The sequence below is a fragment of the Callorhinus ursinus genome, unplaced genomic scaffold, assembly GCF_003265705.2.
Source record: "Callorhinus ursinus isolate GAN/ISIS: 27379988/994484 unplaced genomic scaffold, GSC_fseal_2.0 scaffold34, whole genome shotgun sequence".
NCBI lineage: Eukaryota > Metazoa > Chordata > Mammalia > Carnivora > Otariidae > Callorhinus > Callorhinus ursinus.
In genome coordinates this window covers 1,567,205-1,594,088 of record NW_027397096.1, presented here as the reverse complement: position 1 = coordinate 1,594,088, position 26,884 = coordinate 1,567,205, and the positions used below count along the sequence as shown (strand labels likewise).

Below are 26,884 nucleotides of genomic sequence, written 5' to 3'. Positions count from 1 at the left end.
GAATAGATTCATAAAATGTGGCATATGTATAATATAGTACAATGCAGTTAGAATGAATACATTAGGACTAGGTAAATTAACATGGATAGCTATCCAAACATGCTGATCCCAAAAAGCAAACTTCGGAACAGTGCCAGTGTGATACTGTTTCTGTACATTTGTGTATCTCAAACCCTGCAGAGAATGTCACAGTAGCAGTGTCTCTGGGGAGGGAGGGACTGGGGAGGGCGATAAAGTGCCTGCACTTGTAACTTGTGATGCTAGAGTTCCCACAGGGAAGGAAAGACAATCCAAAGCCAAAATGATGGTGAGATTTTAAAATCTGGCTCAGTGTCCACCAGCCAGGTTGACAGGAGTTCCAGGGTCCTATGCTGGATTAAAAGTCAGGTTTATTGAGATAGAATTTACACACTGTAAGTTTCCCCCCTTTTGAAGTTCAGGGGATGTATACAATCTTGTGACCACCACCACAGTCAAGATACAGAATCCTTCTATCACCCAGAAAGTTCCTCTAGCCCCGGGCAACCACTGATACGTTTTCTGTCCCAATAGTTTTGCCTTTTCCAGACTTTCTTCTAAAGGCAAACTTTCCGTATGTTGCCTTTGGAATTAGCTTCTTTCATATAGCATAATGCATTGGAGATTCATTATTGCCAAGTAGTCATCCATAGAGAAACCACAAGTTGTTGTTGAGTTCACTTTATGATGAAGTGCACTTGAGTTCCTTTTTTTTTTTTTTTTTTTTGAGTACAGTTGACCCACCATGTTACATTAGTTTCCGGTGTACAACATAGTGACTGGATTGTTGTATACACTATGCTCTCCCCAAGTGTCGCTAACCTGTCACCATATAACACTGTTGCCCCAGCACTGTTGACTATCCCCTGTGCTGTGCCTTTCATCCCCCTGCCTTAGTCCTTCCAGAACTGGTAGCCCCGGCTCCCACTCCCCTTCACCCATCTTGCCCACCCCTGTGATCACCTCCCTCCCCTCTGGCAATCACCGGTTTGTTCTCTGTGTTTGTGGGTCTGTTTCTGCTTTGTTTGTTTATTTATTTTTTTTTTACTGTTTTGTTTATTTATTTATTTATTCAGTACAGGAAGGGGGAGGGGGAGAGGGAGGATCTCCAACAGAGTCCACGCTGAGCAAGGAGCCTGACGTGGGACTCAGTCTCATGCCCCCGAGATCATGACCTGAGCTGAAATCAGGAGTCAGACACTCAACCACCTGAGCCACCCAGGCGCCCCTGTTTCATTCTTTAGATTCCACATATGCGTGAAATCACATGGTAGTTGTCGTTCTCTGTCTGACCTATTTCACTTACCATCATACTCTGTAGCTCCATCCACATTGTTGCAAATGGCAAGATCTTTTTTTTTTTTTTATGGCTGAGTAATACTCCTGTGTGTGTCTCACATCTTAATCCATTCATCTAGCCATATCCTGGCTATTGTAAATAATGCTGCAGTAAACACAGAGGCGCAGCTATCTTTTTGAATTGGCATTTTCATTTTCTTTGGATAAATACCCAGTAGTGGAATTACTGGATCATATACTTTTCTTTTTTCCACCCTACCATTTATTTATAATTGAAGGATGGTGGGCAGATAATGTTATGTCAGTTTCAGGTATACAACAAGTGCGTACATGATGCTGTTCTTGCCCCAAATGTAGCTGCAGTCTGTCCCCATACAACCCTGTGACAGTGCCACCGACTATATTCCTTATGCTGCACATCTTATCCCCATGACTTACTCATTTTATACCTGCAAGCCTGTTTTTCCCACTCCCCTTAGTATTTGTTTTCTTCTTACAGGGAGAGAGCGAGCAGGTGCGTGAGCGGGGCAGGGGAGGGGCAGAGGGAAAAGGAAAGAGAGAATCGTAAACAGACTCCATGCCCAACGCGGAGCCTGATGTGGGGCTCGACCTCAAGCCGCTGTGATCATGACCTGAGCCAAAATCAATAGTCAGATGCTTAACCGACTGAGCCACCCAGGCGCCCCTCCCCTTGGTATTTTTGGAGGAACCTCTAGATAGTTTTCCATAGTGGCTGTACCAGTTTACATCCCCAACAGTACATGAAGGTTCCTTTTTCTCCATCCACATCCTTGTCAGTACTTGTTTCTCCTTGTCTTTCTATTCTAGTCATTCTGACAGGTGTGAGGTGCTATCTCATTGTGGTTTTGATTTGCATTTCCCTGTTGCTGAGTGATGTTGAGCATCTTCCCATGTGTCTCTTAGACAACCGTATGTCTTCTTTGTCAGATATTTTTGGTGTTGAGTTGCATAAGTTCTTTACATGTTTTGGGTATTCACCCCAATAACAGATATATCATTTGCAAATATCTTCTCATTCAGTAAGTTTCTTTTCGTTTTGTTGTTGGTTTCCTTTGCTGTGCAAAAACTTTTTATTTTGTTGTAGTCCCAATAGCTTATTTTTGCTTTTGTTTGCCTTGCCTGAGGAGACATATCTAGAAAAATGTTGCTAAGGCTGATGTCAGAGAGATTGCTGCTTATATTTTCTTCTAGGAGTTTTATGGTTTTAGGTCTTATACGTAAGTCTTTAATCCATTTTGAGTTTATTTTTGTATATGGTGTAAAAAAAAAAAGTGGTCCAGTTTTCTCAGCACCATTTATTGAAGAGACTGTCTTTTCCCTATTGTATATTCTTGCCTCCTTTGTTGTATATTAATTGACCATATAAGCATGGGTTTATTTATGGGCTCTCTATTCTGTTCCATTGATGTATGTGCCTGTTTTTTCACCAGTACCATATTATTTGTTTGTTTGTTTGTTTGTTTTAGAGAGAGCACATGAGCAGGGGAGGGAGGAGGCAGAGGGAGAGAGAGAATCCCAAGCAGGCTCCACACCCAGAGCAGAGCCCAAAGTGGGGCTCAGTCTTAGGACCCTGAGATCATGACCTGACCTGAAACCAAGAGTCAGACGCTTAACTGAGCCAACCAGGTGCCCCTGGAATTGTTTTCTTAATTTCTTTCTGCTAACTCATTATTAGTGCATAGAAATGCAACCGATTTCTGTATATTCATTATGTATCCTGCAACTTCACTGGATTAATTTATTCTAGCAGATCTTTGGTGGACTCTTTAGAGTTTTCTATGTATAGTATCATGCCATCTGCTAATAGTGACAGTTTTACTTCTTCCTTACCAATATGGGTGCCTTTACATTTCTTATCTGATTGCTGTGGCTAGGACTTCCAGTACTATGGTGAATAAAAGTGACAAGTGCCCTTGTTTTGTTCCTGATCTAAGAAGAAAAGCTCTCAGGTTTTTGCCAAGTATGATGTTAGGTGTGGGTTTGTCATATGTGGCCTCGATTATGCTGAGATATGTTCCCTCTAAACTGACTTTGTTGAGAGTTTTTATCATGAATGGATGTTGAATTTTGTCAAATGCTTTTTCTGCATCTCTTGAGATAATCATATAATGTGGTGTATCATATTGATTTGTGGATATTGAACCATCCTTGCATGTATGGAATAAATCCCACTTGATCATGGTGAATGATCTTTTTAATGTATTGTTGAATGTGGTTTGCTAATATTTCCTTGAGGATTTTTGCATCTATGTTCATTAGAGATACTGGCCTGTAGTTCTTTCTTTCCTTTTTTTTTTTTTCTTGTAGTGTCTTTGGTTTTGGTATCAGGCTAATACTGTGCTCATAAAGAATGTATTGGGAAGCTTTCCTTCCTCTTCCATTTTTTGGAATAGTTTAAAGAGAATAGGTATTAACTCATCTTTAAAAGTTTGGTAGATTTCACCTGCAAATCCATCTGGTCCTGGACTTTTGTTTGTCGGGAGTTTTTTTGATTGATTGCTGATTCAGTTTCGTTGCTCGTAATCAGTCTGTTCAGATTTTCTATTTCTTTTTCATTAGTTTTGGAAGATTGTATGTTTCTAGAAATTTATTGATTTCTTCAAGGTTGTCTAATTCGTTGGCATGTAATTTTTCATACTAATCTATAATCATTTATATTGTTGTCAGTTGTTCTCTTTCATTTCTGATTTTATTTATTTTGGTCCTCTCTTTTATCTTGATGAGTCTGGCTAAAAGCTTATCAATTTTGTTTATTTTTTTAAAGAACCAGCTCTTGGTTTCACTGGTATTTTCCTTTTTTGAGGGGGGTATTTTCCTATTTATAAGACTTTATTTCATCTATTTCTACTCTGATCTTTATTATTTCCTTCTTTTAACTTTGGGCTTGTTTGTTATTTTTTTTCTAGTTCCTTTAGGTGTAAGATTGAGATTTTTCTTGTTTCTTGAGTTAGGACTGTATCACTGTAAATTTCCCTCTTAGAACTACTTTTGCTGCATCCCAGAGATTTTGGACCATTTTTTAAGATTTTACTTATTTATTTGACAGAGAGAGACACAGCGGAGAGGGAACACAAGCAGAGGGAGTGGGAGAGGGAGAAGCAGGCTTCCCGCGGAGCAGGGAGCCTGATGCGGGGCTCGATCCCAGGACCCTGGGATCATGACCTGAGCTGAAGGCAGATGCCCAACGACTGAGCCACCCAGACACCCCTCAATCTTCTTAAATGTAGAGTTTTTAAAAATTTTTTTTTAATTTGAGAAAGAGAACGGGGAGGGACGGGGGGAGGGGAGAGAGAGACAGAGAAACAGAGAGAGAGAGATTTCCATGCTGAGCATGGAAGCTGACATGGGACTTGATCTCACAACCCTGAGATCATGACCTGAGCCAAAATCAAGAGTCAGATGCTTAACCAACTGAACCACCCAGGCACCCCTTAAATGTTTTGTGGCCTAACAGGTGATCAGTCCTGGAGACTGTTCCATATGCACCTGAAAAGAATGTGTGTTGCCTTGTTTTTGGATAGAAAGCTCTGTACATGTCTGGTTTTTTTGTGTTTTTGTTTGTTTGTTTGTTTGTTTTGTCTGTTAATTTGAGTCCATCTGGTCTAATGTGCCATTCAAAGACACTGTTTCCTTATTGATTTTCTGTCTGGATGATCTATCCATTGATGTAATTGGGATGTTAGTCACCTACTATTATTGTATTACTGTCAATTTTGTTCTTTATGTCTGTTCATATTTGCTTTAGGTATTTAGATGCTACAATGTTGGGAGCATAGATATTTATAACTATCATATTTTCTTGTTGGACTGATCCCCTCATCATTTTATAATGTCCTTCTTTGTCTCTTGTTAGTCTTTGTTTTAAAATCTGTTTTGTCTGATGTAAGTAAGTATTGCTACCTCGGCATCCCCCTGCCTCCCCCCACTGCCATTCACTCCCACCCCTGCTTCCATTTGCATGGCATATCTTTTTCCATCCCTTCATTTTCAGTCTGTGTCTTTAAGTCCGAACCGAGTATCTTGTAGACAGCATATAGATGGGTCTAGTCTTTTTTATCCATTCTGTCACCCTCTGTCTTTTGTTTTTTTGTGTTTTTTTTTTAAAGAGAGAGAGAGAAAGAGAGAGCACATGAGAGGGGGGAGGGTCAGAGGAGAAGCAGACTCCCTGCTGAGCAGGGAGCCCGATGCGGGACTCGATCCTGGGACTCCAGGATCATGACCTGAGCCGAAGGCAGGCGCTCAACCAACTGAGCCACCCAGGCACCCCACCCTCTGTCTTTTGATTGGAGCACTTAGACCATTTAGATTTAAAGTAATTATTGACAGGTGTGTGCTTATTGCCATTTTGTTAAGTGTTTCCTATTGGTTTTTGTGACTTGCCAGCTATTGATGACTGCATAAAGCTGCTAAAGAACAGGTTTTTGTGTGGATCTATGTCCTCATTTCTCTCTCCCACATCCAACTTTCTTCAATACATATTTTGTAGTGTTTTTATAATGAACTGGTGTTATTTATGTAATACAAATCAACAATGAGATACCACTTTCTGCCTTTCAAACCAGCAAGGATTTTTTTTTTTTTTTTGATAACTAGAAGTCTGTACCTCTTAATTCCCTAAACCTATTTCACCTGTCCCCTCCCCTTCCTCTCCCTCCCCTCTGGCAACCACCAGTTCTCTGTTTATGAGGATGATTCTGGTTTTTTTGTTCATTTGCTTTGCTTTTCAGATTTCATATATAAGTGAAATCATATGGTATGTGTCTCTCTGACTTTTTCACTTAGCATAACACCCTCCAGGTCCATCCATGTTGCCACAGATAGCAAGATCTCATTCTGTCTTATGGTTAATATTCCATTTTGTGTGTGTGTGTACATACATATATACACACACCTATATATACTCTGTATGTACACACGGACACACACACACATATACATACACCACATCTTTATCCATTCATCTATCAGTGGACATTTGGGTTGCTTCCATAATTTGGCTATTACATATAATGCTTCAGTAAACACAGGGGTATATATATCTTTTTGAATCAGTGTTTTCATTGTCTTTGTGTAAATACCCAGTAATGGAATTCAGTATTTCTATTTTTTAATCTCTTGAGGAACCTCCATACTGTTTTCCACGGTGGCTGCACCAATTTACATTCCCACCAACAGTGAATGAGGGTTCCCTCTTCTCCAGATCTTTTTTTTTTTTTAAGATTTTATTTATTCATTTGACAGAGAGAAAGAGAGAGAGCACAAGCAGGGAAAGCAGCAGGCAGAAGGCGAGGGAGAAGCAGGCTTCCCGCTGAGCGGGGACCCTGATGCGGGGCTCGATCCCAGGACCTGACCTGAGCCGAAGGCAGACGCTTAACCGCCTGAGCCACCCAGGCGCGCCACCTCTTCTCTGCACCTTCCCCGACACTGACATCTCGTCTTTTTGACACTAGCCATTCTGACAGGTGTGAGGTGGTACCTCATCATGGTTTTGATTTGCATTTCCCTGATGGTTATTGGTTTCATGTATCTGTTGGCCATCTGTATGTCTTCTTTAGAAAAATGTCTTTTCAGGTTCCCTGCCCATTTTTAAATCAGATTATTTGGGGTTTTTTGGTGTTGAGTTGTATAAGTTTTTTATATATTTTGGGTATTAACCCCTTGTCAGATAAATCATTTGCAAATATCTTCTCTCATTCAGTAAGTTGTCTTTTCATTTTGCTGATGGTTTCCTTTGCTGTGCAAAAGCTTTTTATTTTGGTGTAGTCTCAATAGTTTATTTTTTGCTTTTGTTTCCCTTGCCTGAGGAGACACATCCATAAATATGTTACTAAGGCTGATGTTCAAGAGATTACTGCAAACCAGCAAGGATTTTAAGGCAACGATACTCAGCTTTGTTGAGGGTACTGTGCATCATCTAGTTGGTCTTTTCAGAGGACAGTTTGGCATAATGAAGCAAGAAGCTTGATACATGTGTGCCTTTGGGTGGGTAATTTCACTTCTAGGAATTCAGCCATTCAGCGGATGTTTGCTGACCTACCTACCCAGTGTACTGAGCCCCCAGCAGGGTGCCGGGAAGCCCGTGGTGAGACAGGGGTTGTCCCCACCCCCAAAGCACCCTCGGCAGAGGCAGGACAGTTATCACTCAAGTGTCTATTCAGGGACAGGGTAAGAAGATCTGCAAAGGAGCTCCTGTCCCGGCTTCTGAGTACCAGCCCTGTGTTGAGCAGCTGTGTGACCTTGGGCAAGTCCCTTTACCTCTCTGAGCCTGATGAAAGCTCTTCTGCATCAAAGTCTAAGGAGCTAAGACCTATAGAGGAGCTGGCTCACAAGCCAGGCTTCCCTCTCCCTCAAAGTTCCAGGGAGGTAGAGACGATGGTCGTAGAGCTCCGGGAATATGCGAATACATTACATATTACAGACAGTATTTATATAATTACATCTGATAATTCACATACTTTAGAAAGAGGATTTTCATAAGTATATGAATTGTATGTCAATAAATCTATTTTTTTTAAAGATTTTTATTTATTTATTGAGAGAGAGAGAGAGAGAATGGTAGAGAGAGAGCATGAGAGGGAAGAAGGTCAGAGGGAGAGGCAGACTCCCTGCTGAGCAGGGAGCCTGATGCGGGACTCGATCCCGGGACTCCAGGATCATGACCTGAGCCGAAGGCAGTCGCTTAACCGACTGAGCCACCCAGGCACCCAATAAATCTGCTATTTTAAAAAAAGGGAAATCTCTAACAAGGAACCAACTCTGCTAAAAATGTTTTTCTGGTGGGAAATGAAAGCTTTATGAAAATTAGATTTCCGGAAACAAGGAAAAACCTCTAGGGGAGAAGGAGACTCTATGGTTAACTTCAGAAATGGGTGCAGACAAAAGTCTAGGTGACAAAGGAACCACTTGCTTCTCCGCCTGCAGCTGACCACTACTAACCTTTGCCACAGAATAGTGCTGGGTATCCTGTAATTAGTAGGAATGGGAAGCCCAGGGAGCAAAAAGCTCTTCCAAGGCCTGCTGGCTCCAACTGTACCCACAGCTTCTCCCCACCCTCTGCCCATCGGTTGGTTATAATTCCAGATACCTGAAGCCAGATGTGGACAAGAAATCTAAACATAAGACAGCAGTAAAGAAGAAGACCCTGAACCCTGAGTTCAATGAGGTACAAGGGGCTGGCGAAGCTGCTTGCTCTCCCCCAGGGCAGGGGGCCTGGGGGGACTGAGTTTTCCAAGGGCTACTGTGGGAACTGAGGGGTGGGAGGGGCCACCAGGAGAGCCCTCGGCCACAGGGGGGGCAGGGGAGAGACAGGCCAGGCTGAACCAGGCCAAGGTGGAATGGATGGAGGGGCAGGGAAGCCTGGAAGGCTCTTTCCAGGGTCAAATTGATGGGACATGGCCACGTAGGATGTGGAGGTGGAATGGGGGAGCCCAACAGCAAGAGGGGAGGTGCAAGTGAGGTGGGGGAAGCTCTGGGTGGGATGTGAGAATGTGAGATGCCCTGGGGCCTTGAGAAGGTCTGGTCCAGGTGGATACCCAGGTCCTCAGCTCAGGGGCCAGATACATCTGGAGAGGAGCAGAGGGGCCTAGGGAAGAGCCTGAGTGACGGAGGAGCCGGCAGAGGAGACTAAGGAGGTGCTTCCAGAGGGTGAAGGGGATACCAGATGTCAGATCATCCCAGGCGCCTATGGAAGAGAGAGTTTCACAAAGAAGGGAGTGGTGAGCAGAGCAGACCCAAGAGAGGTCAGGCACACCAAGGCCAGCACGTGTGTATTGATCTGGCAGTAAGGAAGCTCTTGGGGATCTGGAGAGAGCAGCTTCAGGGACAGAGGAGCAGGTAGGTTGGAGGGCAGGGGGCCCTGAGGACCCAGCCAGGCTCCAGGCAGAAGTGGGTGGAATGGGTGAGAATCTGCCCTCGTCTACCACCGAGCACTGACCATCCTCCCTCCCTCCCTCCCTCCCCTCACCACACCCCTCACCACACCCCTCACCACACCTCAGAGCCTTCCTGGCCACTGGCCAAGTTCCAGGCCCTGTGGCCTTGGCCCTGACTCTCTTCTTCTGGCCACCAGGAATTCTGTTACGAGATTAAGCATGGGGACCTGGCGAAGAAGACTCTGGAAGTCACTGTTTGGGATTATGACATTGGAAAATCCAACGACTTCATTGGTAAGAGCACACGATGAGAATGCCGTTTGGCCACATGGCCCTGAATCCAGGCCACAGCCCCTCCTTCCTGGCCTCTATGGCCCCAGCTGTCCCCCAGACTATCTGCCCTCAGACACAGGGGGCCTCAGACCTTATCCAGTCTGGCTCCATGTGACAGACGAGTAGACGGGCCCAGAGAGGGAAGGAGGCCTGGGAAGGCCACACAGCGGTCTTGGTGGAGCAGGGGTGCGAGGTGATGGTGGTCGGTGCTTTGGACTGCGGAGCGCGGTGGCCCCAAACTCCTGGTCGGCTTCATTTGCTGTGCAGAGTAGAGCTGCGCCCATCCCTCGGCCCCCAACGCATGACGTTGCACTTGGCCCCCCGCCTCGCTCCGGTCCTGGAGAGGGGAAGGACGGGCCCCCAGGGCCCTGATCGGGCGGGGGCAGGAGGGCCGGCTAAGAGTGCGGCGTGGCTGGCAGAGCACTGCCCAGCTTCAGAGCCCGGCGGGCGGGGTGGGGAGAACAGCCGTGGAGCACGGAATCGGGAGGTGGTGGCCTTGGGGTAGGGGCACCTGCCCCCAGGCCCCTGGGAGTCACCGTGTCCCCGGCCCCCCCCCCCCCCCCGGCTCCCTTCCCGCAGGCGGTGTGGTTCTGGGCATCAACGCTAAGGGCGAGCGCCTGAAGCACTGGTTTGACTGCCTGAAAAACAAGGACAAGCGGATCGAGCGCTGGCACACGCTCACCAACGAGCTCCCGGGGGCCGTGCTCAGCGACTGACCGGCCCCCGCCTGCTGCCGCACCCACCCCTGCCTGCCTCCTGGCCCAGCACCGGCCTGGCCCTGGGCCTCCTCAGCTGCCACCAAGGGCCTCGGCCCTCATCTTAGGGGAGATCCAGGATGCCCGCTCGGACACGGCGCCCCGGCGGCCCCTGCTCGGAGGCTGTGGAGGGCCCCGCCGCTCCGGGGACGGCAGGGCCAGAGAGCCGGGCCTGCTCTGGGGGCCCAAGAAGGCGGGAGCGGGGAGAGGACCTTGGCCTCCGCGCCCACCCCAGGGAAGGGAATGGGGCCGTCCGGGGGCTGAGGGCCCTAGTGGAGGTCAGCAGTAAGTCACGGGGACCCCAGGCTGAGAGAACAGGAGTGCAGGGGCGCCTTGGCAGGGCCAGTGAGAACTCCCGAGAGGGACGTTAGGGAGAGGGGCGTGGGGGGGGGGGGAAGGAGATTTGGGAAAGTATTCCCAAAAAGGAGGTTCTTACTACATCCGTTCATCTCTGGCATTACTGGGCGGGTGGAAAAAAGCTGACCCGAGAGCAAGGAGTGTGGTAGTTCCTACAGGCTCTCACTGAACATGGGCAGTTGGCAAGCACTTCACTCAGTGATTCCACAAGCCCTTGGAGATGAATGAGACCCAGGGCCTGCCCTCTGAGAGTTCCTTGTCTAATCAAGGAGCTAAAAACAAACCATCACAACAGGGAGGGAGGAATGCCAAGGCCAGGCTGACATACCTGTGAGTGCCATGGACTCTGACTCTCCTGGGAGGCAGGGAGGGCTTCCCGGAGGAGGTGATGCTTCAAGGCCTTGAAGGGTGAATGGAGTTTCTGGGCAGACAAAGGGGAAGGGCAATGTGTGCAGTGAGAATGATCTATAAAAGCCTAGAGGGGAGGGTATGGTGATCGGGCTAGGGTCTCTGTGCAAGACCTGGGGTCTCACTCTGGAGACAGGGTTGTGTTAGGACAGGAGTGGGGCCTAGAGGTGATGTCACCCACCCCAGCTCCCACCCCACCCCTGCCTGCCAGGCCAGCCCCAGCTCATAGCTCTGGGGGAAGTGATGGCAGCACCGTGGTGAGACTGATCTGGGGGCAGGGTCTAGTTCACTCCTCAGACCCAGTTCTCCCAACTTTAATCTTCCTCCTCGCAAGGAACCTGGAGGCTGGATCCCGCCTCTCAATTCTTACCAGCTGAACAGCTGTAATCAAGAAAAGGGTCCCCCCCCCCGCCTTTTTTTTTTTCATGAAGCAAAAAGTCGCCCATCTTCACCCCCTTCTTCCTTTCACCCACCCCCCGCTTCTGAGTCCAGGCCTGGGGAGTGAGAGGTCCCGGTGAACGCCCACACATCCTGGCCTTCCTGTGGCCACGGACGTCCCTCTCAGGAGTGCTGGGCGGCAGTCCAGGGCCTCCTTTCTGAGAGGCCTGTGAGGCTGGCTCCTGCCTCCACGGGCTGAGAGAGACACCCTGCCTGATGGGCCTGGCACCCTGAGTCAGACTGAGGGCATCGCAATTTGGGGGCCCACGTGCGAAGTCCCAAGCTTTTCCTGCCTACCGAGGGGCCTTCGAGACTGCTGTATGAACAAATGCGGAGCCAGGGAATCCGTGTGTTTGCCCCAGCACTGCACTAACGGAAAACAGAGGCCCAGAGAGGGAGAGTGGCCAGCCTGAGTGAGGCCTCCCTGCGCTCCCACAGCTGGGGTAGGCCAGGCTTCCTGGCCCCCGCCTCGGCCCCGGCGCAGAGCTGCGGAAGGAGCTCCGTCCTGTTAGCCGCCTGCCCGGGGCTCAGCCCTGCCTGCCGCAGACACGAAGCACATCACCGTCTGAGGCCTCGGGTGATGATTCGAATTCCACCAAGTGCCCGTCGGCCGTTGCCCAGTCTGCGAGGACAGCAGGCCCCGGGCCCCCACACCGTACCTGGCAACTTGGCTGGTCGCAGAGCCTTGGTTTTCCTGTCTTTGAGGCGGCTCTGTGTATGTTAAGGGTTTTACACGCACTGTCTTAATGGATGTTCACAATTCTGTGAGGTGGGTTTGTCATCTTCAGCTGACAGACGGAGAAACAGATTCAGAGAGGCTGAGTAGTCTGTCAGTGTCACACAGCGGGGAAAGGGCAAACCAGGACTCAGCCCAGGTCCTGTGACTGCCACGTCCTCTGGTTGTCTGGGAGACAGTACTCGCCAGTCCTCTCCCTCCCGGGCTGCTCTGCAGACACGCTCAGAAGACTCGGGAAGCTCTGGCGCGTGATGGAGGGGTGGGCCCCCAGCGCTGTCCTGTGGCCTCATCCGCTGGATGGCCTTGAAAGCACTGATCCACTTAGAACGTCCCCAGAGGCCCCCAGGGTCCAGGCCCGGAACTCAGCCACCCCTCCCTAACCTCTGAGTCCGCGGGCCAGGCCTTCCTCCTCATGGGGGCTGAGGCGGGGGCTCCTCTTTTCTCCCCGAGGCTGGAGTGGGGGGAACCTCTGGGGGACTGAGGAAAGAGCTGGCCTGTGTTTGCGGGGCCTCCCAGCTGGGTGAGTCCTGGGTATCTTCCAGCTTTGCCTCTCCGAGGGCCTCCTTAGGAAAGGAGCTCCAGAGCTGCTCTGTGAAGATACCGAAGTGCTACATGGCAAGGCTAGAAGGGCCCGTGAGTCTGACCCAATACAACGTCCTTGTCAGACACCGGGGAAACTGAGGCCCAGCGAGTGTAAGGAGCCCATGTAGGGCTCTCTACTGCCCCAGGTTGTGCAAGGGTAGACTTGGTCCCAGCTGACCACAGGGACAGGTTGGAAGATGGGTCTAAAGGACAACCAGCCCAAGTGGGGGGTGGGGCGCCTAGGGAGGAGACACCCCCCTCCTCCCCCCCCGGGAGTGAGGAACTCTTCTTCGCCAGGGCCGGGCACTGCTCCTGACCCCTCACTGACGGGATTTCTGTGACAGCTCTTTGGGACGCTGCAGTCATCCGCTCTGCCTTCGACCTCAGACTGGCATCCTTCCTCTGGTCTGTCAGCCCCACACGAAGACGGGAACGTTGGCGCCCCTCCCCCACCACGGCCAGAAGCCATTCCCAAGTCTGGTGTCTGTAACCAGGAGGTCGCCCGACGGCGCGCTGCTCCCTCCACGCCCGCCTCTCCCCGCCCCCCGCCCCCCGCCACCACTAGCCAATCCCAGACGGGCCCGCCTTCCACCCCCGGAGCGGTGACCGACTGGCCCCTAGCGGCGAGAGCGGGAACTGCGCCTCCCGGCCCGTGCATGTCCGGCCATTTGTTCGTTCTCACAGCAAGAGAACCTCCGATGCATGGACTCTGGCTGTCGACGCAGACGCTCGCGCACTGCTTACCACCGTTTTGCTACCATGTGGCGGCTGCACAACACGTCCTTAACCTGCAGCCCCACACTCGATTTTTGTACTTTCGTCTGACCTACTCGATGTCCTTTTTAAGTCTTATTTGTTAATATTTATAATGACCTATAATTCAAAGTAAATGAAAACGTTCACTGCAATCGCGTTGGCTTGAGAGACTCCTTCAAATAGATTTGGATGAAAGGACCGGAAAGAACGAGAGAATGGCAACCGAGGCGCACTCAGCACGTTGTCTCCCTTAACGCTCCACCCAGAACTCATTGAGGGTAGGTTTCGAGTTACAGATGGGAAAACAAAGGCTCAGAGAGGTTAAATATTCGTGCTGAATCACACACCTGGTAAGCAACACAACCAGGATCCAACTAATGCCCCCCCGGACTTTCTATGCCAGGATCAGCATGCCATGCTGCCATGCACTCATTCAACAGACAGCTGTGGAATATTAACTCTACCACCAGGCACTGGTCTAGGCACCTGGGGGCTGATTCATCAGCAAAGACAGCCAGGGCTCGTGGGTTTGAGCTCCACACTAGGGGTAGAGATTACTTAAAAAAAAAAGACAAAGGAATTAGGTGTGGGGGGGTTGGGCTTAAATAGGGAGGTGAGGTGGACCTCCAAAGAAAGTGACTTTTGATCTAAGACCCAGAGGGGAGGAGGGAGGGAGTTATGGAGATACCTGGAATGGAATGTTTAGGTCGGGGAATGGCCAGTATCCCTAGTGATGGGGACAGGTGTGGCATGACTGAGACTAACAAGAGCAGGGTGAGGCAAGGGAAGAGCCCTAAATGAAGGCACAGACCAGGGGACCAGGTCAAGTAGCACTTTATAAAGACTGGTTTTCACTCGGTGTGAGATGGGAGCTTATTTCAGTTGTAACAGGGCCACCTGGTAGAAGACAAACCTGCAGTCTCTCCTCTTAGATATTCCACCACCAGTGAAGGCAGCAAACCCCACACAAGCCCAGAGCGCTAAGGGAGGGTAAAAAAGAGAAAGATCATTTGAGGAAACGCAATTTGTTCTTGTGCTATTTCAGCAGGAAGGGAGTCCTTAAGGACTCTAAGAAAATAATAGGAACCAGAGAGAAGATGCCAGAACTATTAGCAGTAGTAACACCCATATAGAGCTCTCAGACATGTAGACTGCTTTAAGTATTATACTCATTTATTCCTCATAATTATAATGTTTCAGTCCCCATTTTATAGATGGGAAAACTGAGGAACAGAGGAGCATGCTTAAGGAATAATTAAAGGGTAGAGCTGGGATTTGGACCCAAGCCTTGTGGCTCCAGAATCCATACTCTTAATCTCTACCCTATGCTGCTATAAGAAGCAAATGGTGTTGCCACGTCTAGTGGAAGATGCCCAGGTTCCACTAGGTTTCTTGTAGGTTTACCCTTTTCATCCCCCAAGCTCCCAGAACTAGCAGGGTCCTGCTCAGCCAGGAAAGATTTTCCAGGGCTGACTCTCAGGGTCCTTGTCATCTGGACCAAAGGCTATGCTCACCTTTGCCCAGTGGGTTCCTATCTGTCATGGGCCCCAGTTCCCTTCTGTGTGTCCCCTGGCCACAGGTAGGCACGATCTCTTATCTGGAGAACATGTTGAACTGGGGAGCATTTGTGTGGCTTCCCAGGGGCTAGCTGTGAGCCAATGGAATTACTACATTATGAGAATCAGAAAACTGGGAAACCAAGATCTCTCAGAGCTTCCTGGGTTTTCTTTACTGCTCTGCACCTTCCTCCATCTTGCCTCTGTCAACACAGGCTTTCTGATTCATTAGTAGACAAATGATCCAAAATGGTGGCCTCAGCCCCAAATTGGGGTGGCTTTTCAGCCACTGCTACCTTGGAATATTTTCTGACTCTTATTTAGCTTCTCAGGAGAGAAATGGCTCAGTTCAGATTATAACTCACCTCCTTGGGGTCAAAGGGCCAGAGGGTGAGGTCACATAATAAAACCGTGGCTATGGGCAAGGCACACAGGTTTCAAGCATGTCTCTCAAAAGTCCCTGAGCCAGTGGGAAAGGAGGAAGAGGTGCCAGCCAAGGGAAGAAAAGGGGACAAAAGCCAAAAAGCATCGCCATAGTATCCTAGGGCAGTAACCATTCGAAAAGCAAAGACTGGTAAACAACCAAAACACTACAGAAACAAGGAATGGACTTAACTTCCATTATGGCCCATCTGAAGGCTAGAAAGTCATGTAGTCATTTCCATTCTTAATTATAAACATGATGAGGGGCGCCTGGGTGGCTCAGTTGGTTAAGCAACTACCTTCGGCTCAGGTCATGATCCTGGAGTCCCGGGATCGAGTCCCACATCGGGCTCCCTGCTCAGCAGGGAGTCCGCTTCTCCCTCTGACCCTCTTCCCTCTCGCGCTCTCTGTCTCTCATTCTCTCTCTCTCAAATAAATAAATAAAATCTTTAAAAAAAAATAAAAAAAATTATAAACATGATGAGATGTCTTGGAAATGTATGATAGAAAGTGAAGGGAACAAAACAAAATTAAAATTGAGTGTGGAGGGGGCACCTGGGTGGCTCAGTTGGTTAAGCGTCTGCCTTCGGCTCAGGTCATGATCCCAGGGTCCTGGGATCGAGCCCCGCATCGGGCTCCCTGCTCAGCGGGGAGCCTGCTTCTCCTTCTCTCTCTGCTGCTCCCCCTGCTTGTGCTCTATCCCTCTCTCTCTCTCAAATAAATAATAAAATCTTTAAAAAATTAAAATAAAGTAAAATTGTGTGGAGGACAATCCTTTTCAATTATTTATTTCATCGTGGTAAAATATAAAATTTTTCATTTTAGGATGTGAGGGCAATCTGGCTGTGACATCTGTCACCCTCCTGATCGCCAAGGTTGACTCAGGTGATCTGGCTGCCTAGGCAGGTGTCTCCTTCCTTCTCCACCACTCCATGTATGTCCCTCTGAAGCTGTGTACCCAAAGAGGACAACCTTTCCTGATGGAGGAGGACCGTTTTTCAGTCAAGGGTATGAGTAGCTGCCCTCACCCGCTAGAACCTCGAAACCAGCTTTCAAGGTCCATTTGTAGGAAAACGTAGGGTAGTCAGCTTCCAAGACTCTAGACACAACAAAATGAGGCACTGCATGGGGCAGTCTGCCTTTCTTTAGGAAAAAATAAAATCACTTTAACCATTTTTAAGTTGACAATTCACTTGCATTAAGTACATTCATAATCTGGTGCAACCATCTTAACTATTTCTAGTTTTTTATCATCCCAGACAGACACTCTGTGCTCATTAAACAACAGAACTCCCCATTTCCCCCACACTCAGCCCCTGGTATCCTCTATTTTACTGTCTTTATGAAGTGCCTATTCTAAGGAACTTACATATAATCGGAATCAAATATTTGCTTTGTTATGACTGGTTTATCTCATTCAGTGTAATATTTTCAAGCCTCCTCCATGTCGTAGTAAGTATCAGAACTTTGTTCCTTTTGTGACTGAAAAATATGAACATACCACATTTTGTTTATCCATTCATCTGCATGGTTTTTCTTTTTTTTTTTTTTTAAGATTTTATTTATTTATTTGACAGAGAGAGACACAGCGAGAAAGGGAACACAAGCAGGGGGAGCGGGAGAGGGAGAAACAGGCTTCCCACAGAGCAGGGAGCCCGATGTGGGGTTCAATCCCAAGACCCGGGATCATGACCTGAGCCGAAGGCAGACGCTTAACGACTGAGCCACCCAGGCGCCCTCTTTTCTTTTTTAAGTAAGCTCTATGCCCCAAGTGGGGCTTGAACTCATGACCCAGAAATCGAGTCATATGCTCTACGGAGTGAGCCAGGCGCCCCATCCATTCATCTGTTGGTGAATACTTTGGTTGTTTCCATCTTTTGGCTCTTGTGAATAATGCTGCTAGGAATATTCTACAGGTATCTAAGTTCTTGCTTTTGGTTCTTTGGGGTCTATACCTAGGAGTAGAATTGTTGGGACATAATGGTGAATCTACCTTTAACTTTTTGAGGAACCACGAAACTGTTTCCCACAGTGGCTACCACATTACACGTTCCTACCAGCGGTGCACAAAGGCTCCATTTTCTCCACCTCCTCGCCAAAACTTACTGTTTTCTGTTTGTCTTTCTAACAGCTACCCTAATGGGTGTGGAGCGGTATCTTACTGTGGCTTTCATCTTCATTTATACCTAGTGAGGTTGAGCATCTTTTCATGTGCTTATTAGCCATCTGTCCTTTGCAGAAATGCCCACTTGAGTCTTTGCCCATTTTTGAAATAAGTTCTTTTCATTGTTGAATTGTAGGAGTTCTTCATTATGTTCTGGATATTAATCCCTTATGAGATATATGATTTATAAATATTTTCTCCCATTCCATTGGTTGTCTTTTCACTCTTGATAGTGTCCTTTGATGCACCGTAAGTTCTTCATTTTAAGACCAATTTAGGGGCACCTGGGTGGTTCAGTCGGTTAAGCGTCTGTCTTTGGCTCAGGTTGTGATCCCGGGGCCCTGGCATTGAGCCCCACATCGGGCTCCCTGCTCAGCGGGGAGCCTGCTTCTCCCTCTCCCCCTGCTGCTCCCCTTGCTGGTACTCTCTGTCAAATAAATAAAATCTTAAAAAAAAAAAAAGACCAATTTATTTTCTTTTGTTGCTTGTGGTTTTGCTGTCCTAAGATATCATGGCCAAATCCAACGTCATGAAGGTTTACCCATTTTCTTCTAACGGTTTTGGTTTTTTTTTTAAGATTTGGGAGAGCACAAGAGAGCATGGGCAGGGGGGATGGGCAGAGGGAGAGGGGGGAAGCAGGCTCCCACTGAGCAGGGAGCCCAATGCAGGGCTCCATCGCAGGACACTCGGATCATGACCTGAGCTTAGGGCAGACGCTTAACCGACTGAGCCACCCAGGCGCCCCTCTTCTAAGAGTTCTATAGTTTTAGCTCATAAATTTTTCTATATGTATGGTAAATGTCTACCTTCATTCTTTTGCATGTGGATATCCAGTTTTCCTACCTTTTCTTCAAGCTTATTGACCCTTTCTTCCGCCTGCCCACATCTTCTGTTGAACTCCTCCAGTGTTTCAGAATTTGTACTTATTATAGTTGCTGTATGTAGCTATTAACCCCATGATATGATGTTATAAATCTAAAGTGATTTTTTTTAAGATTTTATTTATTTATTTGAGAGAGTGAGAGAGCACAAGCAGGGGAAGCAGCAGGCAGAGGGAGAGGGAGAAGCAGGCTTCCCACTGAACAGAGAGCCTGATGCGGGGTTCAATCCCAGGACCCTGGGATCATGACCTGAGCTGAAGGCAGCCGCTTAACCGACTGAGCCACCCAGGCGCCCCGATAAGCTTTTCATGTATTTTTTAAGATGTTATTTATTTGACAGAGAGAGACACAGCGAGAGAGGGGACACAAGCAGGGGGAGTGGGAGAGGGAGAAGCAGGCTTCCCGCTGAGCAGGGAGCCTGATGCAGGGCTTGATCCCAGGACCCTGGGACCATGACCTGAGCCAAAGGCAGATGCTTAATGACTGAGCCACCCAGGCGCCCCCCAATAAGCTCTTTTAAAGATATCAAAAAGAGGGGGGCGCCTGGGTGGCTCAGTTGGTTAAGCGACTGCCTTCGGCTCGGGTCATGATCCTGGAGTCCTGGGATCAAGTCCCGCATCGGGCTCCCTGTTCAGCAGGGAGTCTGCTTCTCCCTCTGACCCTCTTCCCTCTCGTGCTCTCTATCTCTCATTCTCTCTCTCTCAAATAAATAAATAAAATCTTAAAAAAAAAAAAAGATATCAAAAAGAGGGACGCCTGAGTGGCTCTGTCAGTTAAGCATCCAACTCTTGATTTCAGCTCAGGTCTAGTTCTTAGGGTTATGAATTCAAGCCACGTGTTGGACTCTGCATTGGGCTCCATGCTGGGCATAGAGCCTACTTAAATAAAAAATAATAAAACGTATCAAAAAGAATATTTACTTCCATGTTACTGTCTTAAATACTCTTCACTCCTTCCTAAACATCTACATTTCTATCTGGTATAATTTCTTCTCAGCCTGAAGAACTTTCTTCAACATTCTCTATTGTGCAATCTCACAACTAATTCTTCGTTCTTTTATCTGAAAATGTCTTTATTTCACCTTCATTCTTAAGGATGTTTTCACTATAGAATTCTGGACTGGCTGTTTTTCTTTGAACACTTTAATTTTGCTGTTCCATTGTCTTCTGGCCTCAGTTATTTCTCATGAAAAGTCAATGATTTGAATCATTGTTCCCTTGTATATAATTTGGCAATATGTATGCTATTTTCAATAGTTTTAAATTTTCAGCAGTTTCATTATAATGTGCCTAAGTGTTCATTTTCTTTAATTTTCACTGGGCTTCTTGTAAAACTGTCTTCTACAAAATGTGAGTAAATTTTAGTCATTTCACATTTTTTTCCATCCCCTTTTGCTCTCTCCTTTCCTTCGGGAACTACATTTACATGTATGTTAGGCCTTTTCATATTATCTCACCAGTGCCCTAAAGCTGTTGTGCTTTCTAAGATTTTATTTATACATACACACACACACTCACGAGTGGTGGGGGTAGGGGCAGAGGGAGAAGCAGACTTCCTGGCTGAGCAGGGAGCTCAATGTCAGGCTCGATTCCAGGACCCTGGGATCATGACCTGAGCCACCCAGGCACCCCTGATTTTTTTTTATTTTTTTTTTAAAGATTTTATTTATTTATTTGAGAGAGAGAGAATGAGAGCACGAGAGGGAAGAGGGTCAGAGGGAGAAGCAGACTCGCCGCTGAGCAGGGAGCCCGATGCGGGACTCGATCCCGGGACTCCAGGATCATGACCTGAGCCGAAGGCAGTTGCTTAACCAACTGAGCCACCCAGGCACCCCCCTGATTTTTTTTAAATTATTTTTCTCTCTCCTTCAGATTGGATAATTTCTATTGAGCTAACTTCAAGTTCAGTGATCTTTCCATCATTTAAGCCCATCCAGCAAATCATTTCAGATAATGTCAGTTCCAAAATGTCTACTTGGTTAAGATTTTGAGAGTGCAAGTGAGCACGAGGGGTGGGGTGGGGGGCAGAGGGACAGGGAGAAGCAGACTGCAGACTCCCTGATAAGCAGGGCTCGATCCCAGGACCCTGGGATCATGACCTGAGCTGAAGGCAGATGCTTAACCAACTGAGCCACCCAGGTGCCCGTTTATCATAGTTTCAGTATCTCTGCAGGAATTTCTTCTCATTGGTCACAAACACATTTTCCTTTCCTTCTTGAACAGTTATAATAATAAACAGCTTTAAAATCCTTGTCTGCTATGGTGGGAGAACAATAAAACTGCTAATTACATATCTAGGTCATCTCAGGGATAATCTCCATTGGTTGTCTCGAGTATAGGTCACGTTTTTGTTTCTTCATATGCTGAGTTTTGGATTGTGTCCAAGCTTATTGTAAATGATGAGACTCTAGATTGTTAGGCTAAAGACTTAATTTTTATCAGGCAATTACTTGGCTGAAATCAAAACTATAAATTCTGTATCACCAGCAATGGGTGGCAGCTGAAATGTCAGTTCAGTCAACAGAGATTTTTAGATGAGGAAATTTTTGGGCTTTTTAATGTTGACTTTATTTCAAAAAGCACAACACAGCATAATCTGCAGAACTATTCTGTAATTTGCTCAGAGGATTCATTTCCAAATGTCAACACTGTTGAGAAGTTTCCAGCCATCAAAAAACAAAGAACAAATGTTCCCAGCTGTCAAAATTAGGTCTTACTGAGTTTTCAATATCTCCTTGAGAGAAGATTTGGCAGCACAAATGCTATTGTTCTCTCCTCCTGCCTTCTTTTGGATTAACGAATACTTTCTTACAATTACATTTTAGTTTACATATTTTTTGCTATACCTCTTCGCATTATTTTTATGTAGTGCTTGCCAGGTATTACCATATATCCTTAATCTCTCAAGGTCTTCATGGTTTTATCACTTCAAGTAAAATGTGAGAAACTTGCATTCAAAATGGATCCATTTGCCACCCTCTGGCTGCCTTTTTATGCTATAGTAACCATATGTATGATTACCTACATATGTTATAAACCCCACATTATAGTTTCTTTTTTGTCTTAAACACATTTCTTAATTTCTTTGAAAATCTCCTAAGACTTTTATATTACCTTCATATTTACCATTTCAAGTGTTCTTCCATTCCTTCATGCAGACCCGTTGTGAAAGCCAGCTGTTCTATATTGTCCAGAGCGCCACAGAAGAAACTTTTGGTGCTATTAACATTTCATCACCCCAGAACTTTCAGGTATGGATGGGGGCTCATGAACATATTAATACAAACAATAAACAAAATTCTAGCAAATCTAAAAATATTTTTAAAGGGTAACATAAAGGATAATACATAACAACTGGAGTTTTATCCCAGGAATGGTTGGTTTAATATTCAAAAAGCAATCAATTACTTATATTAACAAACTAGAAAACCCATATGATCACCTCAACAGATACAGAAAAGGCATCTGACAAATCCAACTTCCATTCCTGATAAAAACTCTCAGCAAACTAAGTAAACTCAACCTAGTAAAGGGCATCTATGAACAACTTAGAACTCACATCATACTTAATGGTGAAACATCAAATCTTTCCAGGAAAAATACAAGGATGTCTATACCACTTCCAGTCAGCATTGTAGTGGAGGTTCCAGCCAGAGCAATCAGGCAAAATAAAAAGTCTCCAGGTTGGAGCAAAAAATAAGTGAAAACTTTATATTCACAGACAATGATTGTGTATGAAGAAAATCTGATGAGATCTACCAAAAAAAACCCAAAACCCTTCTTGAGTGAGTTTAGCAAGGTTACAGAGTTTAGCAAGGTTACAGGGTATAATATCAATACACAAATATCAAATTTTATTCTATACACTAGCAATGAACAATTAAAAATTGAATTTTAAAAAGCAGGAACTGGGGCGCCTGGGTGGCTCAGGCAGTTAAGCATCTGCCTTTAGCTCAGGTAATGATCCCGGGGTCCTGGGATCGAGCCCCACATCAGGCTCCCTACTAAGGGGGGAGACTGCTTCTCCCTCTTCCTCTACTGCTCCCCTTGCTTGTGCTCTCTCGCTCTCTTCAAATGAATAAAATATTAAGAAACTAAAAATAAGCAGAAACTTACAAAAATAGCAAAAATCATGAAATATTTAGAAATCTGGCAAAAGTGAAAAGACCTGTATACCGAATAGTACAAAATATTGGTGAAATTAAAGAATGCCTAAACTATTAGATATACCTTGTTCATGGATCAAAAGACTCTATTATTAAGAGATACTTCATCAAAGATATACAGATGGCAAGTAAGCACATAAAAAGATGCTCAACTTCATTAGTCATTAGGAAAATATTAAAAAACACAATGAGGGGCGTGCCATGGTGGCTCAACTGGTTAATCTCAGCTCAGGTCTTGATCTCAGGGTTGTGAGTTCAAGCCTGAGTTGGGCTCTGTGATAGGCGTGGAGCCTACTAAAACACACACACACACCACACACACACACACACACACACACACACACACACACACACACAGTGAGATGCCACTATACACCTATAAGAATGGAAAAATGAAAGACTGGCAATACAATGTGCTGGAGAGAATGTGGAAAAAGAAAAGCTTTCAGACACTGCTGCAGAAATATAAAATGGCACGATCACTTTGAAGAAGAGTTTGACAGTTTCTTTTAAAAAGCTAAATATACATCTATCATACTATCCAACCATTCCACTTCTACTTATCCACAAAAAAAGGGAAATATATGCCCACATAAAGACTTGTACACAAACATTCACAGCAGCTTTATTTGTAACAAACAAAAACTGAAAACAACCAAATTGTCCATCAATAGGTGAATAAACAAATTGTGGTATATAACAATGGAATACTTCTTAGCAATAAAAGGAATGAAGTGATACATGCAACATGGATGAATCTCAAAACAATTATGCTGAGTGAAAGAAGCCAGACACTCCCTCTAAAAACAACAGAGTACACACTATAGGATTCCATTTATATCAAACTGTAAAAAATGCAAACTAATGTAACAGAAAGCAGATTAGTGCTTGATCAGGAATGGAGGAGAGCAAATAACAAAGTACAGACACTTGTGAGGGTGAAGGCTATATTGACTATCTTCATTATGGTAGTTTTACAGGTATATACACATGCCAAAACTTATCAAACTGTATAGTACATGCACTTTATATGTCAATTATACCTTAATAGAAAGCTGGAGGGTTTATTTTAAAAAGTTACATCTTTCAGAAATTTTCTAAAGATAGGCAAGTACACATACATTTTTCCTGTTTTACATGCAAGATTATGTATCTTATATATCTTACTTTTCTCAGTTAACATATGCAGACATCTTTTTTATTAGCAGAAATGGTTTATCTCATTTTTTTAAAACAACATAGTGTACATAGCAAGGATGTACCATGATTGATGGGCATTTAGGTTATTTCTAATTTGCTATTATAATGCTAAAATGGACATATTCTGCATATATTTGTGAGCATACATACACACAAGCAAAGGATGCATGTGTTTAAACTTTCATTTATTTTGTCAGATAATCCTCTAAAAAACCTGTCTCGGGGCACCTGGCTGGCTCAGTCGGCGGAGCATGCGACTCTTGATCTCACGGTTTTAAGTTCGAGTCCCATGTTGGGTGTAGAGATAACTTAAAAATAAAATCTTAAAAAAAAAAAAAAGTCACAGAATCTACATCAAACTGTTGGAATTAATAAATTAACAAGGTCATGGAATACAAGATAATATACAACAGTCAAAATTAAGTAGCAACAATATGAAAATGAAAAAATTTAAATAGTATTTAAAATAACATCAAAAAATAAAAAACACAGGAATAAGACCAACAAAAGGTATCAGACCTCTACAAAGAAAACTACAAAACATTACTGAAAAAAAATTAATGATCTAGAGAAATGGAGAAATATACGATGTTCATAGATCAAAAAGACATAATTGTGTAAAGATATTAATTCTTCCCAAATTTATTTATGGAATAAAATCCTTATCAAAACTGCAGCAGGTTTTGTTGTTGCCGTTCTACTATTGAAATGGATAAGCCAATTCTAAAAAATATATGGAAATGCAAAGAGCCAAGACCAACCAGTGCAATCTTGAAGAACAAAAAGCTGGAGGACTCACATTACCAGATACTGAACATACAGAGTTGCAGTGGCACCGAGACAAACAGACCAATGAAACAATATGTGGTGCTGGCTCTTTTGAATATCCATACAGGAAAGTATTATTTTTAACATCTCCCTACTACCACATACAAAATAAATTCTAGATGATTCTAGATCTAGATATGCTAGGTCAAACAATGCTTCCAGAAAAATAACAAGATTAATGAGCTTGGGGTATGGAAATATTTCTTAAATAAAATATATAAAACACTTACCTTAAAGGAAAATATGGATAAATTAGACTACATTAAAATTAACATGTTTGTCAAAAGACACCAAGATAATGAAAAAGCAGAGCGCAGAATATAGAATTGCAGTAACAACTCCAAAAACGTACTCTATTCCTAATATATAAAGATTTTCTACATATCAATAAGAAAATGACAGCTCAACAGAAAAACAGGCAAAAGTGGGTATTTAACAAAAGAGGATATACAAATGTCCAGTAGACATATTTTAGTGTTCAGTCTCTTTAGTCATCAGGAAAGTGCCAATTAAATCCAGAATGCGATTCCACAACATACCCATAAGAAGACAACTAAAACCAGTGGTCATACCAAATGCCAGTGAGGATGTGGAGCAACTAAGATTCTCATACATTGCTGGAAGGACTGTAAAACAGCACAACTACTTTAGAAAACTGTTTTGCAATTATCTACAAAAGCTGAACATATGTATTCCCCACAACCCAGTAATTCCATTCTCAGGTATATATGCAACACTGATGCCTATATGTATATGCCAAAAGATATGTACAAGAACGTCCTTATAATATCATTACTGGTAACACCCCAAAATGGAAAATCATCCAATGTCCACCCACAGACTACACAGTGGTATACTAATACAACTGAGTACTTACATAGCCATGAACACAGACAACATGGAGTGATCGCACATAATATTGAGGGGAAAAAATGCTGTATGATTCCTTTCATGTAAGTTCAAAAACAGGCAAAACTAACTGCTAGCAATGATCAAGATACTGGTTTCGGTTGCAGGAGTAAGCGGGTAATTACAGACTGAGAAGGGGGCATGAGAGAGTCTTCTAGGATGCTGGTCTTGTTCTATTGATGTGAGTGATGGTTAAACAGTGTATTCCCTTTGTGGGAGTTTATTAAGCTGTATGCTTCTGAAGTATTTTCTTTATACTTGAATATAAAACTTAAAAAGAATGCCAACAGTATATGAGAATGTTTCTCCACATCGTCACAACAGATTATTCTATAAATCTAAATGCCAATTAACAATTATCATCTACCTAGGCAAAATGAGCATCTCTCAAGTGTTCTGGCTTACATCTTAATGAGGAACAAGGCTTAGTGGGGGAAAAATGTTCTTAAAAGTTGTTCCTAGAATTCCATCAAAAACAAATTCTGAGGGGACTCAGCAGTTACTGTGGCCTGTTATCATCCCAAACCTATAAACACCAGAATTTTAAATGGAAAAGAAAGGGCCTGGGGGAAGACCTAGAAACAAACAATATAGGATGGAAGCATGAGTGCCAGGAGTTTCAGCACAACTGGAAGAATGGTCAATCGTAGCTTTAGAAGTAGCCTCTGGACAGGATTCCTACTTCCCGGGTGTGCAAGTACACACTTGTACTTCAATTACGAAAGCAGCAAATGTCCAAAAAGCAAGGCACTTTTTAAGAAAAACAATTTTCAGCCCTCCCTTACACATAGCAGACCTCTACATACAACCTGGCACAGTGAGTTGATCCTGTAAGAGTGCCAAACCCAGGGTCTTCCCCAAAGTAGTGTAACTGAGACAGCACAGGGCTCGTTTCTTAACATGCATATTATAGCTTTTGAAAAGGAGTATATCAATTGCAAGACAGATGATCTCAGAAACGTTAAAATATATTTTTAAATGGTCACTTTAGAGAAAATATTTCAAACATTAAGAATTTTGATAAACAAAAAGGTAGAACAGCGTAATGGTTAAGAACATGGGCTCTGTAGTTGTACAAACCCAACTATGAATCCTGTTTGAATACAACTAGCTATGTGGCTTTGGCCAAGTTCACTTTCTCCCTGTTTCCCTATTTGCAAAATGCAGGTGACAACTCACAGAAC

The 26,884-nt window shown here is 44.9% G+C and overlaps 1 protein-coding gene across 1 annotated transcript in view; it reads left to right on the top strand.

Annotated features, from left to right (window-relative positions):
• Positions 1–13,724, top strand: part of DOC2B (double C2 domain beta) — a 33,489-nt gene extending 19,765 nt beyond the window's left edge. Inside the window, exons 7-9 of the mRNA XM_025851549.2 lie at positions 8,419–8,500; positions 9,407–9,503; positions 10,122–13,724. Of these exons, the coding sequence (XP_025707334.1) occupies positions 8,419–8,500; positions 9,407–9,503; positions 10,122–10,258 (316 nt within the window). The 3' untranslated portion in view covers positions 10,259–13,724. The remainder of the gene's footprint in view (positions 1–8,418; positions 8,501–9,406; positions 9,504–10,121) is intronic.
• Positions 13,725–26,884: the final 13,160 nt, after the last annotated feature.